At 44.9% G+C, this 11,761-nt stretch overlaps 1 protein-coding gene across 1 annotated transcript in view; it reads right to left on the bottom strand.

Moving 5' to 3' along the window:
* LOC139464548 (probable DNA double-strand break repair Rad50 ATPase) overlaps positions 1 to 5,911 on the bottom strand; it is a 7,887-nt gene extending 1,976 nt beyond the window's left edge. The window contains exons 1-3 of the mRNA XM_071246069.1: positions 4,873 to 5,911; positions 2,960 to 3,191; positions 221 to 377 (exon numbers count right to left, since the gene is read on the bottom strand). Coding sequence (XP_071102170.1) covers positions 221 to 377; positions 2,960 to 3,191; positions 4,873 to 5,855 — 1,372 coding nt within the window. The 5' untranslated portion in view covers positions 5,856 to 5,911. The remainder of the gene's footprint in view (positions 1 to 220; positions 378 to 2,959; positions 3,192 to 4,872) is intronic.
* Positions 5,912 to 11,761: the final 5,850 nt, after the last annotated feature.

Below are 11,761 nucleotides of genomic sequence, written 5' to 3'. Positions count from 1 at the left end.
TCACTCACTCATCATGTAAAGGTTAAGGGTTTAGGGAGGGTCAGTTTTTTTGGCGTCTTGAGAACTGTTTGACGGAGGCTTTTGCCCGGGTCTGAGGTTATTTGCAGTATGATGTACTTGCTAACATTTCCCTGATAACATGACTGACCCTGTATACTTCTATATAAACACACTTACTTGCCGTTTCCCTTTCTATACAGCCATTACTTTATCTACGTACCCGTTTTCTTCGAGGCGTTTAACTTCCGAGGAGTAAAGGGCAGCTTGTGGAAGATTTTCTTGAGGGTTTCGGGACTTGTTTTGATGCGGTGAATGTCCTTGACCTTTGTCAGACATGTCTCCACTCTCTCCAGCTCCACCTCCGCCTTCCGCGCCGTCTGGTGGAAAACACAACCAGGGTGTGTATATGATTACTGGACCAACAGGTGTGTGTGTGCCTGAGTGGGTGCGTGTGTGTGTGTGTGTGTGCGTGCGTGCGTGCGTGCGTGCGTGCGTGCGTGCGTGCGTGCGTGTGTGTCTGTGTGTCTGTGTCTGTGTGTCTGTGTCTGTGTTGTTGTTGCTGTTTGACGCCCCACTCAGCAATATTCCAGCTAAAGTACAGCGGCCTTGTCTATAATCGAGTCCGGACCAGACAAGCCAGTGATTGATTTTATGAGCAACGATCCACGCGCCGGGTAACACAGAGTCGCCTAGCCTTATCATCCGCTCAAGTAAGTCGCCTTTTCCGACCAGTATAGGTTGCCAGGAACCAGCATAGGTTGCTAGGAACCAGTATAGGTTGCTAGGGACCAGCTTGTTTTGCCTGGGACCAGTATAGGTTGCTAGTGACCAGCATAGGTTGCTGGGGACCAGTATATGTTGCTAGGGACCAGTATAGGTTGCTCGGGACCAGTATAGGTTGCTAGGTACCAGCATAGGTTGCTGGGGACAAGTATAGGTTGCAAGGGACCAGCATAGGTTGCAAGGGACCAGCATAGGTTGCAAGGGACAAGTATAGGTTGCAAGGGACCAGCATAGGTTGCAAGGGGCCAGCATAGGTTGCTAGGGAATAGCATAGGTTGCTGGGGACCAGCATCTGTTGCTAGGGACCAGTATAGGTTGCAAGGGACCAGCATAGGTTGCTAGGGAATAGCATAGGTTGCTGGGGACCAGCATATGCTGCTTGGGACCAGCATAGGTTGCTAAGGACCAGTATATGTTGCGAGGGACCAGAATAGGTTACTATCCACAGGTAGATCCACAGGTAGATCAACAGGTAGATCAACAGGTATTTTAGGTCTTGTTACTGTGAAAACAACATGTGAAATACTGGAATTCTGGAACATATTATCGGAAACTTGGTAATAGAACATTTAGGCAAGATGTAGACATCCCCATGGGCACCAATTGTGCCCCTCCTCTCGCTGATCTGTATCTTTATGCATATGAATCGGAATTTCGGCTCAGAATGGCAAAATCAGAATCGGAAATCTGATATCCTTCAATTATAGCACCCCCTTCCACTGATTGACTCACCTGAACTAGAAATAAAGGATACCAGTGAGACCACCTCTTTTGTTTCATATTTAGACATATGCAATATTCAGAATAAGAAAATCCATGAGACTGCAAGACAAGAGGGATGACTTAAAATTTCATATTTTGACATGTACCATATGTTCCCGTGTTTGTTCACCTGGCTTGCCTTTGCATGTGTTTGTGACGGGTGCCAGGGGTGGGGCAGGATACGCTCACCTTTTCGCGAACAACTTGTATCATCATTTATTTCATAATGATTCATAAATACATGCTCATGATATAGTCGGAATACTACAGTCGACTGCTTTCAATAAATTTCTTAAGACTATTGAAAGGGTTGTCGGTTATATTAACTAACCGTAGTCTTAAAACCTATACGCGGAACAGGGCCTGATTGGTGTGAGCACGTCTTTGTCCCCCATGCTTGCCATAATATGCGACTATGCTTGTTGTAAACGGCGACTAACGGGATCGGGTGGTCAGGCTCGCTGACTTGGTTGGTGCATGTCATCGATCTCAATCGCGTGGATCGATGCTCATGATTTCAATCTCTGGATTGTCTGATCCAGACTCGATTATTTACATACCGCCGTCATATAGCTGGAATATTGCGGCGGTAAACAACAAACCAACCAACAAACAAAAACATTGATATCCATCAGTAGTAACTTGTATGCACTTGTAGTAACAACTTGTAAGATCTGGGTTAGAATTGGTTTTACCCAACCCATGATTGTCGTAAGCGGCGTCCAACGTGACCGGGAGGACAGGGGCATCTCAATTGCGTTGATCGATGCTCATGATTTCAATCTCTGGATTGTCTGATCCAGACTCGATTATTTACATACCGCCGTCATATAGCTGGAATATTGATGAGTGCGGCGTTATTAAAAAACACAAAAACAAAAAATAAAAACAAGATGTCGACAAGCGAGAACTTTGCATCTCAATCTCCGTTTGTTTTCAAATTGAGGTGCGGGGGCAGGGGTGGCCCAGTCGTCTAAGGCGCCGCGATTCGCTGTGCAGAGTTGCGTCCCTTTGGCACGCCAGAAACCTATGATTGTGGGTTCGAATCCCGGTTCGATTATGTTTCTAGGTTTGTCAGCACCATACCCGTGCTCGTGGGTTTCACCGAAGTGATAACGTCAGAGACCTGCATCACTTCGGGCTTTCCTCCCACATTAAGCTGACACGCCGTGATATAACTGGAATACTGTTAAAAGCGGCGTTAAACCCAACCCACTCACTCACTCAAATTGAGGTGCAGATAAACACGACGGTAAGATAAATTCGTTGCAGGCATATCCCTCGGGAAATATCTATATGATGTGTATGTGTATACCCCGCCCCGAAGAGTTAGGTCTACAAGTTATAATCGTTAGTTTACCCAGACCTCCAATCTGCTTATCCCCAGCAATCTCTCGACTCGGTGTTAGCTCACCTTCTTGGCATGTCTCAAGTCGGTCTTGGCATCCTCCAGCTGGCTGGACCGCTGCCGAGCCTTCTCTTGCTTCTCTCGGATCCACGCCATCTTCTTGTTAATATCTCCCAACTTCCGGTCTATGGCAGGCTTCTTGTCCTTCAGCGCGTTAATCTCACTCAACAGACGCTCATAGGCCTCGTTGAACTCACGGCTGTTGTTCTTCGTGGACTGGCGCTTCATGTCCTCTATCCTGCAAAGCATGAGTGGATTATAGGTAACTGTGTTTGTTGTCTATGTATGCTGGGGATTGCATGGACATAATCTCAAGTAAACCTTTGACAATAACATGTAACTAAACATCCCTTTTCCTCGTTGGTCTCACAAGCATCCCGTGAGGTGCCCCTTCCACCAACCGCTCTTTCCGTTGCGACTGTACTGCATTCTGCTACTCTCATTTTTTCACATAGGAGTCAAGTCTTGATAACACAGTCAGTCCATAGATGCTTTTAATACGTATTGCTGATAACTATTTTTCTTTTACATTTTTTACATTTGCAATTTCGCAATCATATCAACACTCAATGCAGACGTATGACTTAATTCATCAAAACAGAATACTTATATATATATAATTTTATAATATCTGGTTATGAAAAACACGTGTAGCACAAGCTACTAAATATTTTTTATCGCCTACCTCTCCAGGGATACCTCAACAGCCATACCTCTCCAGGGATACCTCAACAGCGATACCTCTGGTTAGTTTCTGGTGTTGGCGTTTTATGTTTGCCAATTCATTATACCAGAAAAAAAAAATTCTTACTTTAAAATGATATGATCTCTGCTAAGTGCATTCATCACAATTTGTGAAAGTTATTCCGAAACATGGCAGTTGTAGAAGGTTTAGAAGCGAGAACATCTGTTGGTACTTGGCGTACCTGAACCTGTGCCTTCTCAACATCATGGCGGTTTGCCGGCGCTGCATCAGTGAGTGTGTGAGATAGTTTGAAGCAGCTTCGAACAGTATTCCAATAATACCACGGTGTGTCAGCTTAGTGTGGGAGGAAAGCCCAAAGTGACGCAGGTCTTTGACGTTTACCAATTTGGTGAAACCCACGAGCGCGGATATGGTTCTGACAAACCTTGAAACATAATCGGGCCGGACCGGGATTCGAACCCATAATAATAGGTTTCTGGCGTGCCCGAGGAAAGCAACTCTGCACAGCGAATCGCAGCGCCTTAGACGACTGGGCCACCCGTGCCACCTATACATGATGAGTACTGCATTGTTCAGTACACCCCCACCTCTCCATCTTCCGACCTCCCCCGACCTCCCCCGTATGAGTGAAATTGGCTTCACACATTGTACCCATGTCGGGAATCGAACCCGGGTCTTCGGCGTGACGAGCGAACGCTTTAACCACCAGGCTACCCGACCGCCCCTCCCCCGTATGATGCAGAATTACTTAACTAGATGTATTCATATAATTTTTCACGAGTACTTTTTTTCAATTGGGACAAACATGCCGACTTAAGCAAAAAAATGCTTATTGTCGCCCAACGCAAGTATCCCAAATGCTTTGGTAGGTCACTGGATTATCTGGTCCAGACTCGAACCGTAACTGAAGGACACAACTCTGCACAGCGAATTGCGACGTCGTAGACGACTGGGCCATCCGCGCCCTCGACGTAGCTGTATAAGGGAACTGTGTGAGTGAACATGAAATTAGTGAGTGAGTATGGTTTTACGCCGCCTTTAGCAGTATTCTAGCAATATCACGGCGGGGGACACCAGAAATGGGCTTCACACATTGTACCCATGTCGGGAATCGAACCCGGGTCTTCGGTGTGGCGAGCCAACGCTTTAACCAATAGGCTACACGACCGCCCCAACATGAAATTAAAGACAATAGGACGATCCAGAAGCTCACCTGAAGTCCTTGATCTCGAGGTCAAACAGCACGTCATGGTGTGCCACCATCAGATAACTCTCCTCCTGCTGCAGCTCCTTCTCCTTGCTGCTGACTCGAACCAACTCCTCATCACAGTCAGTGATTTCCTTCTTGATGACCTTCACCTTGTACTCGGTATTGCATACCTTCACCTGCAAGTCTCGCACCTTCCGAGTCTGAGTCTCGCGCTGAGATTCCAGCGCCTCGATATCGAACATCAGATAGGTGGAATACGAGCTATCCGCCTCCAGCCACTTCCGGATGTCCGCGCACACGTTCCTGATGTTCTCACACGCAGCCGGAAATGCCATGAGTATCGACGCATGCATGCAGTCACAACGCTCAGCGACCGTCTTCACCCAGTAATCGAAGTGATTGACATGCAGCTCATCCCGCTCAAATTTATCCGCCATCTCTGTAATATTGTCCACATTCACTTGAATAGCCTGTGACAGTTCCTGACGTTGTTTTTCATAGTTGGTAGCTGTTTCCAGGTAAGAGTCTCCAAGAGGGGTACTGAAGCTCAGCATGTATTTATTCATATACGACAGCAGTTTCTGTATGACGAGAATCATGTCAGAGAATCCAAGCCTTAGGGTTGTAAGAATCTTCCTGACGCACTCATGCACAGCAGACAGACAGTGCATGTCCACCATCAGCTTGTCCGCAGCGTTGTGGACCCGCTCCGTGATGTCCACAACCTGTCGGCGACAACTCAGCTCCGTGTAGCGGGCAGGCTTGATGACCGCTTCTATCTGAGGCAGCCACTTCTTCACCTCCTCTTCTATGTGTTTTCCAGGGCCGTAGAAGGACATCTCCAGCATTGACAGACGCTCCTCGATACCCAGCGCGGCCTGTTTCACGGCTTCGTACACCGAGGACAGACTCTGGGGCCTCTCGAACTCCAGGTTGGCCAAAGACTGGCGTTTCCTGAAAAACTGAAGACCGGTGGCTTTGGGCATTTTGACCACAGTTCAAACGTCTTTAAAATAAGATACCTTACTATGTTTCTGAGAACACTTGCTGAACCGTCTCAACACAGAGGACGATTCTCACAGTTTAGTGGCATCTTGGAAAGAGATCCTTTTATCTGAACAGAATAATTCTACTGAATCCAATCCAACTGTTCTTTCCAATAGTCTTGTAAGCTACGAGATGTCCTTTTTCTAGGTATTCGTAGAGTCTGTGATTACAGAGGTATAACTATATAATTATTGAGAACGGGTTCTTCTCAGCTGTGTTTCCTCAACCCGCGTGATTACAGTGTTAACGCTGTATGTGGCTACGGTGAAGATGTGGCTAGGTTGGACTGTGTTACAACACGCTGTTACTTAGCGAACAAACGTGTCTCCGTCCACGTGTGTGGTCGGCTTCCTCCTCAATAATGGATGGGCCTTCATGATGCGGGGCGTCGATATCCGGGTGTCCTATGGTGATTTCCTGGAGGTGTGTCTCTCATCGATAGTCCCGTGATCGCTGAAAGCAAACATAATATTAAACATTAAATGGGTCTTTGAAATATACATCTATCCTGCAGATCACAACACTAATCTACTTTCATTTTAGAGTTTACCTGGCTTTTGTTTATCGAACATTGCTGAGAAAGTTCACTGAAGAACATTTCATGACCCTATGTCCGCCTCCGTGGCCTTGTGTTTAGAGCGTCAGCATGGAGGACGGTAGGCTATCCATGTTAAACTGTGGCAAGGTATCTCAATGGGCTAACAGTAATAAATTGACATTAGACCGAGTAGTACACGTGGACCCACGCGCACGCGCACGCGCACGCGCACGCGCACGCGCATGTACCATATGTGCGCAATTATCATTCTGTGTACAGAGTGAGTGAGTATGTTTTACGCCGCTTTTAGCAATATTCTAGCATTATCACGGCGGGGGACACCAGAAATGGGCTTCACATATTGTACCCATTCGGCGTGACGGGCGAACGCTTTAACCACTAGGCTACCCCAACGCCCTCTCTGTATAGTACGGTGGCCCATAAGGGACATGGAGCCTGTTTTTCAATATTTTGATATTTCACTTACTGTTATCGTAACCTTTTGCAAATTAACACGATTTGTCATACAAATATGTGATAAATCATGTATAAAGAAGATATTGAATCGCTGAAAAGTGAAGCGAAAATGTCAAAAACTAAAATGAAAATGTCAAAAACAAAAACGAAAATGAAAGTACATTTTCCATGTTTTCGGTTGTTTTTATACATGATTTATCACATATTTGTATGACAAATTGTGTTAATTTACAAAAGATTATGATGAAAGTAAGTGAAATATCAAAATTATGGGCCACCGTAGTATAGAGAACTGGCATAACAAAAATATACATATGACAACAGATATGAGTTGCTCAATAGGATTCACTCCTTTCGAGGATTAAAAGAAAAATCTATACTATTGAAGGTACCTTTTCAGATTATATGTCAATGTTGAATAATATCCTAATACTATGGAGGCAACAGATCAATACCAAATTAAACATAAATAAAATTGACACAGGAACAAACAATAACATCTTCCATATGACAAGGGTTAAGGGGGTTCTACGACAGGCTAAAGACAACTAAAGACCTCCCAGACGTATGCAATAAGTAGCAAAACCTATTCCCAGACAGTTTGTCAGCACCATACCCGTGCTCGTGGGTTTCACCAAAGTGGTAAACGTCTGAGACCTGCATCACTTCGGGCTTTCCTCCCACATCAAGCTGACACGCCGTGATATAACTGGAATAATGTTAAAAAAGGCGTTAAACCCAACTTACTCACTATTCCGAGACATTGCTTTCACTTGGGAGAAAATCGTCCCTCAGCAGAGAAAATGTACAAATGGCGATTCTGAGACTCGAACCCACAACCAAAGGACCCTAGCAACTCAGCAGTGCCTTTGACCATAGGGCCACCCGACCCACCAATAAACAGTATGAGTAGACGTGTATTTACCGTTGTAGTTGGCACTGCTTTTGTATGCAAGAGGTTATAGGTGTCGTAGGCACTAGGCAATACAGCGTTATCTCGCCCCCTGGCTGTGTGATAAGACTGCATGTGTGTGAGGGGGTATAATAGTATATAGTCAGCAAGTCGGTATTATCACGAGGCTATCAGTAATCCCTGGCCTTTGGAAAATCAAAGAACGCGAGCTGAATTGGAACAAATGCGGTCGTATACAGATTAACCTCGAGATTAACCACGAGATCTTACACAAATTACCCGCTTATCAGAAAAAAAGGTTAAATATGATAATCCAGATCGTTAACAGCAAAAGGTCGATTAAACCTATCACCCGTAACTTAGATTAAGAGTGAGTGAGTGAGTATGGTTTTACGCCGCTTTTAGCAATATTCCAGCAATATCACGGCGGGGGACACCAGAAATGGGACTGTACCCATGTCGGAAATCGAACCCGGGTCTTCGGCGTGACGAGCGAACGCTTTAACCACTAGGCTACCCGACCGCCCCCTTAGATTAAGAATTCCGGCTATGTACCACAAGCGGAACCAGGATCGTCTGTATTTTCATCCTACAAAAGTTATTATTGTGTTGTTGCTAGCCCTTGTAACATGATCAGCTGATGTGGATAGTCAAATATCCATTTAAGTGAATAGACACACCCCTTTAGATCATTTAATTGGTTGATAATGTGTTATGGGTTTCAGATTACACGCTGACGTATCATATCTGGGGATAAATTTAGTCTTTGAAAGGCATTTAGAAGTGATTCACATAAGGAAGAGAAAATATGGATGTCAACTTCTTTATTATGAGGAACACCACCTGATGAAGGAGTAAGCATATACTCCGAAACGTTGTGTTCCTCATAAAAAAGAAGTTGATATCCATATATTCTCTTCCTCGTGGGGATAAATTGGTTAACATTTCAAACAACAGCACAGCGTCACGTGCTTGTCGTAAGAGGCGACTAACGGGATCGGGTGGTCAGGTTCGCTGACTTGGTTTATGCATGTCATCGATCTCAATCGCGTGGATCGATGCTCATGATGACAATCACTGGATTGTGTGGTCCACACTCGATTATTTACAGACCGTCGCCATATAGCTGGAATATTGCTGAGCGCGGCATCAAACAACAAACAAACAAAAACAAATGTTCTCGTTCCCCGCCCTCCGATTTGAAACCTTCTGAACAAAATAATGAACAGCATCCCTTATTTCTGTTTAATTTCTGTTTAATGATGCGGGGCATGTGCCACTTTGGTAGAACCAACCAGGGGTGTGGTGCTAACAAACCATCGGTCGTAATTTGTGCAACCTGGGATTTGAACTCGTGATCAACAAGATGTGGGGACGCAACTGTGTATCCCTGTGTTGTGATTATTGAACACATCCAAACAAAGAAACCTGACAAGACAGTTGGGCGTTCTGAGAGAATGAGAAAGAGAGAGAGAGTGAGAGAGAGAGAGAGAGAGAGAGAGAGAGAGAGAGAGAGAGTGAGAGTGAGAGAGAGGGAGAGTGAGAGAGAGGGAGAGTGAGAGAGAGAGAGAGTGAGAGAGAGAGAGTGAGAGCGAGAGACGATAACAACTTGGGAGTGATTTAATCCTTTTATAGGCGAGCGATGGTGTGTGTGTGTGTGTGTGTCTGTGTGTGTGTGTGTGTGTGTGCGCGCGCCTGCGTAAGTGTGTGTCGGGTGTGAGTCAGTGTGAGTGTGTGTCTGTGTGTGAGGGTGAGTGCGCGTGTGTGTGTTGTGTGTATAGATGGGTGTATGTGTGAGTGTGTGTGTGTGTGTTTGTTTGTGAATGTGTGTAGATCTGTGTCGGTGGGTTCATTGGTGTGTGTATGTGTGTGCTTGTGTGTGTGTGTGTGTGTCGGTGGTAGCATGTGTGTCTTTCGGTGTGTCTGTCGGTGTGTGTGTGCCTAATGAAAGTGTAAATAAGCTTTTCACGTCACAGCGTTTTCATTCACAGTAAACTAAGTTCTTTCCTAATTTCCAAAAGGATCCTTAGATTATGTACATGGCAAATTACCTTGATTAATCACGACGGGTAGAGTGTGGGGTTAAATCCTACAGGTATAATAATCCCTGGAGATTAATCTGATACTAGCCACCAGGGTCAAGGTCAACCTGAATATCTAATTAAGTCGAGGCAATCTAGGCGATATCATCAGCTGCGTTCTACAAGTAAGAGAGTGCCTGGCGGGGGGCTGATAAATATTATCTATACTGGGCGGTATGGCGGTGTAAGGTTACAAAGTCAGTGCCGTAATTGCGAAACGTGCAACCACGGACCTAAATAACCGTTGTTTCGTGGCGTAGCTCAATGCTGGGGAGTAGAAGACGCCCCGAGTTTTTGTCAATCTTTTGTCATTTCGCAATGGATCACGGCGCATGCGCTATGTGATTGGTTAATTGATTGGGGGGGGGGGGGGTTAATCTAGGCACTCCCGTGCAATCAATCACAGGTATTTGTGTGTCGATATCTGCGGCGGATAACGAGTGGTTAGATTATCACTGTTCCCCTCACCGCGTTCCCGGCTGCTGGTTAATTGTGACCTTCCCATGTTTATTGATGCAGCGTGGCAAACAGCTATGAGTTTCGCACAGACGATGACAAATTATTCCTTCATTTATTCACTTGTCAGAAAGCTCGAATACGGTGCTGACAAACCGAGAAACATTATCAGGGACTCGAACCCCTGATGAGTTTTTATCACTCCTAAGGGACGCAACTCTGCACAGCTATGTACTTTAAATATCACACTGCATACATCAAGACAGCGGGCAGTAAGGGGGCCCAGCGGTGAAAACGTTCAACACTGCTGTGTCGAACTTTGATGTGTCGAACTATTTACGTATGTCCCTTCGACACAACTGTATTAAGGTCATTTTTGATGTCGTGAAACAATATCTCTCCCTCACTACTTCAAAGACTGACCTTGAAGAAACACCCTCAAGTTCCGGGTGATCATCGAACAAGTATCGATGTCCGTCGTTCGATACAAGCGGAGTAGAGACACCAGACTGTTGTGCTAAAGAAGGCTTCTGAACCCACAAACATCAACATCCTACTATGTAGCATAACTATTTTTATTACGTTTTTATTAGAATCTGACATGGCAAAAATAAAACAAATTCCATTATATACGGCACGTTCAGGAATCGGACAATTGTAAATAAACTGCTGTTTATTGGATAAATAAATCTCTGTAAAAAACCATTACTTCCCACTCGAAACCGTCAAGGTGTGATTTTGCATCGAAATGTAATTAAAATATGAAATGTTGATTATGCAATGAACCTAATGAGACTGTCCAACACATTGTCAGTGGATGCCCAGTAAGTAAAATAAATAAATAAATAAATAAATAAATAAAAGCGACAAAACCATTTTCATAATCATAATAAATCTCCACTAATAGTTCACTGCACGATTCCGACTATTCCATAAGCAAGTGTTGAATCACCATCAAATACTCATGATACCAGGTATTAGCGAAACAGTGAGCGTATCCTGTCCCATCTGTTGCACCAGTCACAAACACATGCAAAGGCAAAGCAATTGTTCACCTAATAAAATACGGGACCATATGGCACAAGTCAAAATAGGTAAAAAGGGACGGTGTGGACAGAGGACGAGTGATCATGTTCATCATCATCCGAGGAGAGCCTAGAGCAGTGTATGTTATAAATATGCACAGAACTATACATTCAGTGTGAGATAACCAGAGGTGCTGATGCCCGTGCTTCTGGACCCACCTGCACAAAGCGATCTTAGCGCTAAGATGATCGTAACTCACATACTTTAACATAGGCTTACAATAGTCTTAGCGCTAAGATCGCTTTGTGCAAGTGGGCCCTGGTGATATGTACATTGTAGCTACAGCAAGTGTAC

The sequence above is a fragment of the Haliotis cracherodii genome, unplaced genomic scaffold (assembly GCF_022045235.1).
Source record: "Haliotis cracherodii isolate W230 unplaced genomic scaffold, xgHalCrac1.p SCAF_17, whole genome shotgun sequence".
NCBI classification, from domain to species: Eukaryota; Metazoa; Mollusca; class Gastropoda; order Lepetellida; family Haliotidae; genus Haliotis; species Haliotis cracherodii.
The sequence above is the reverse complement of the archived record's forward strand: the minus strand, read 5'-3'. Positions and strand labels throughout refer to the sequence as shown.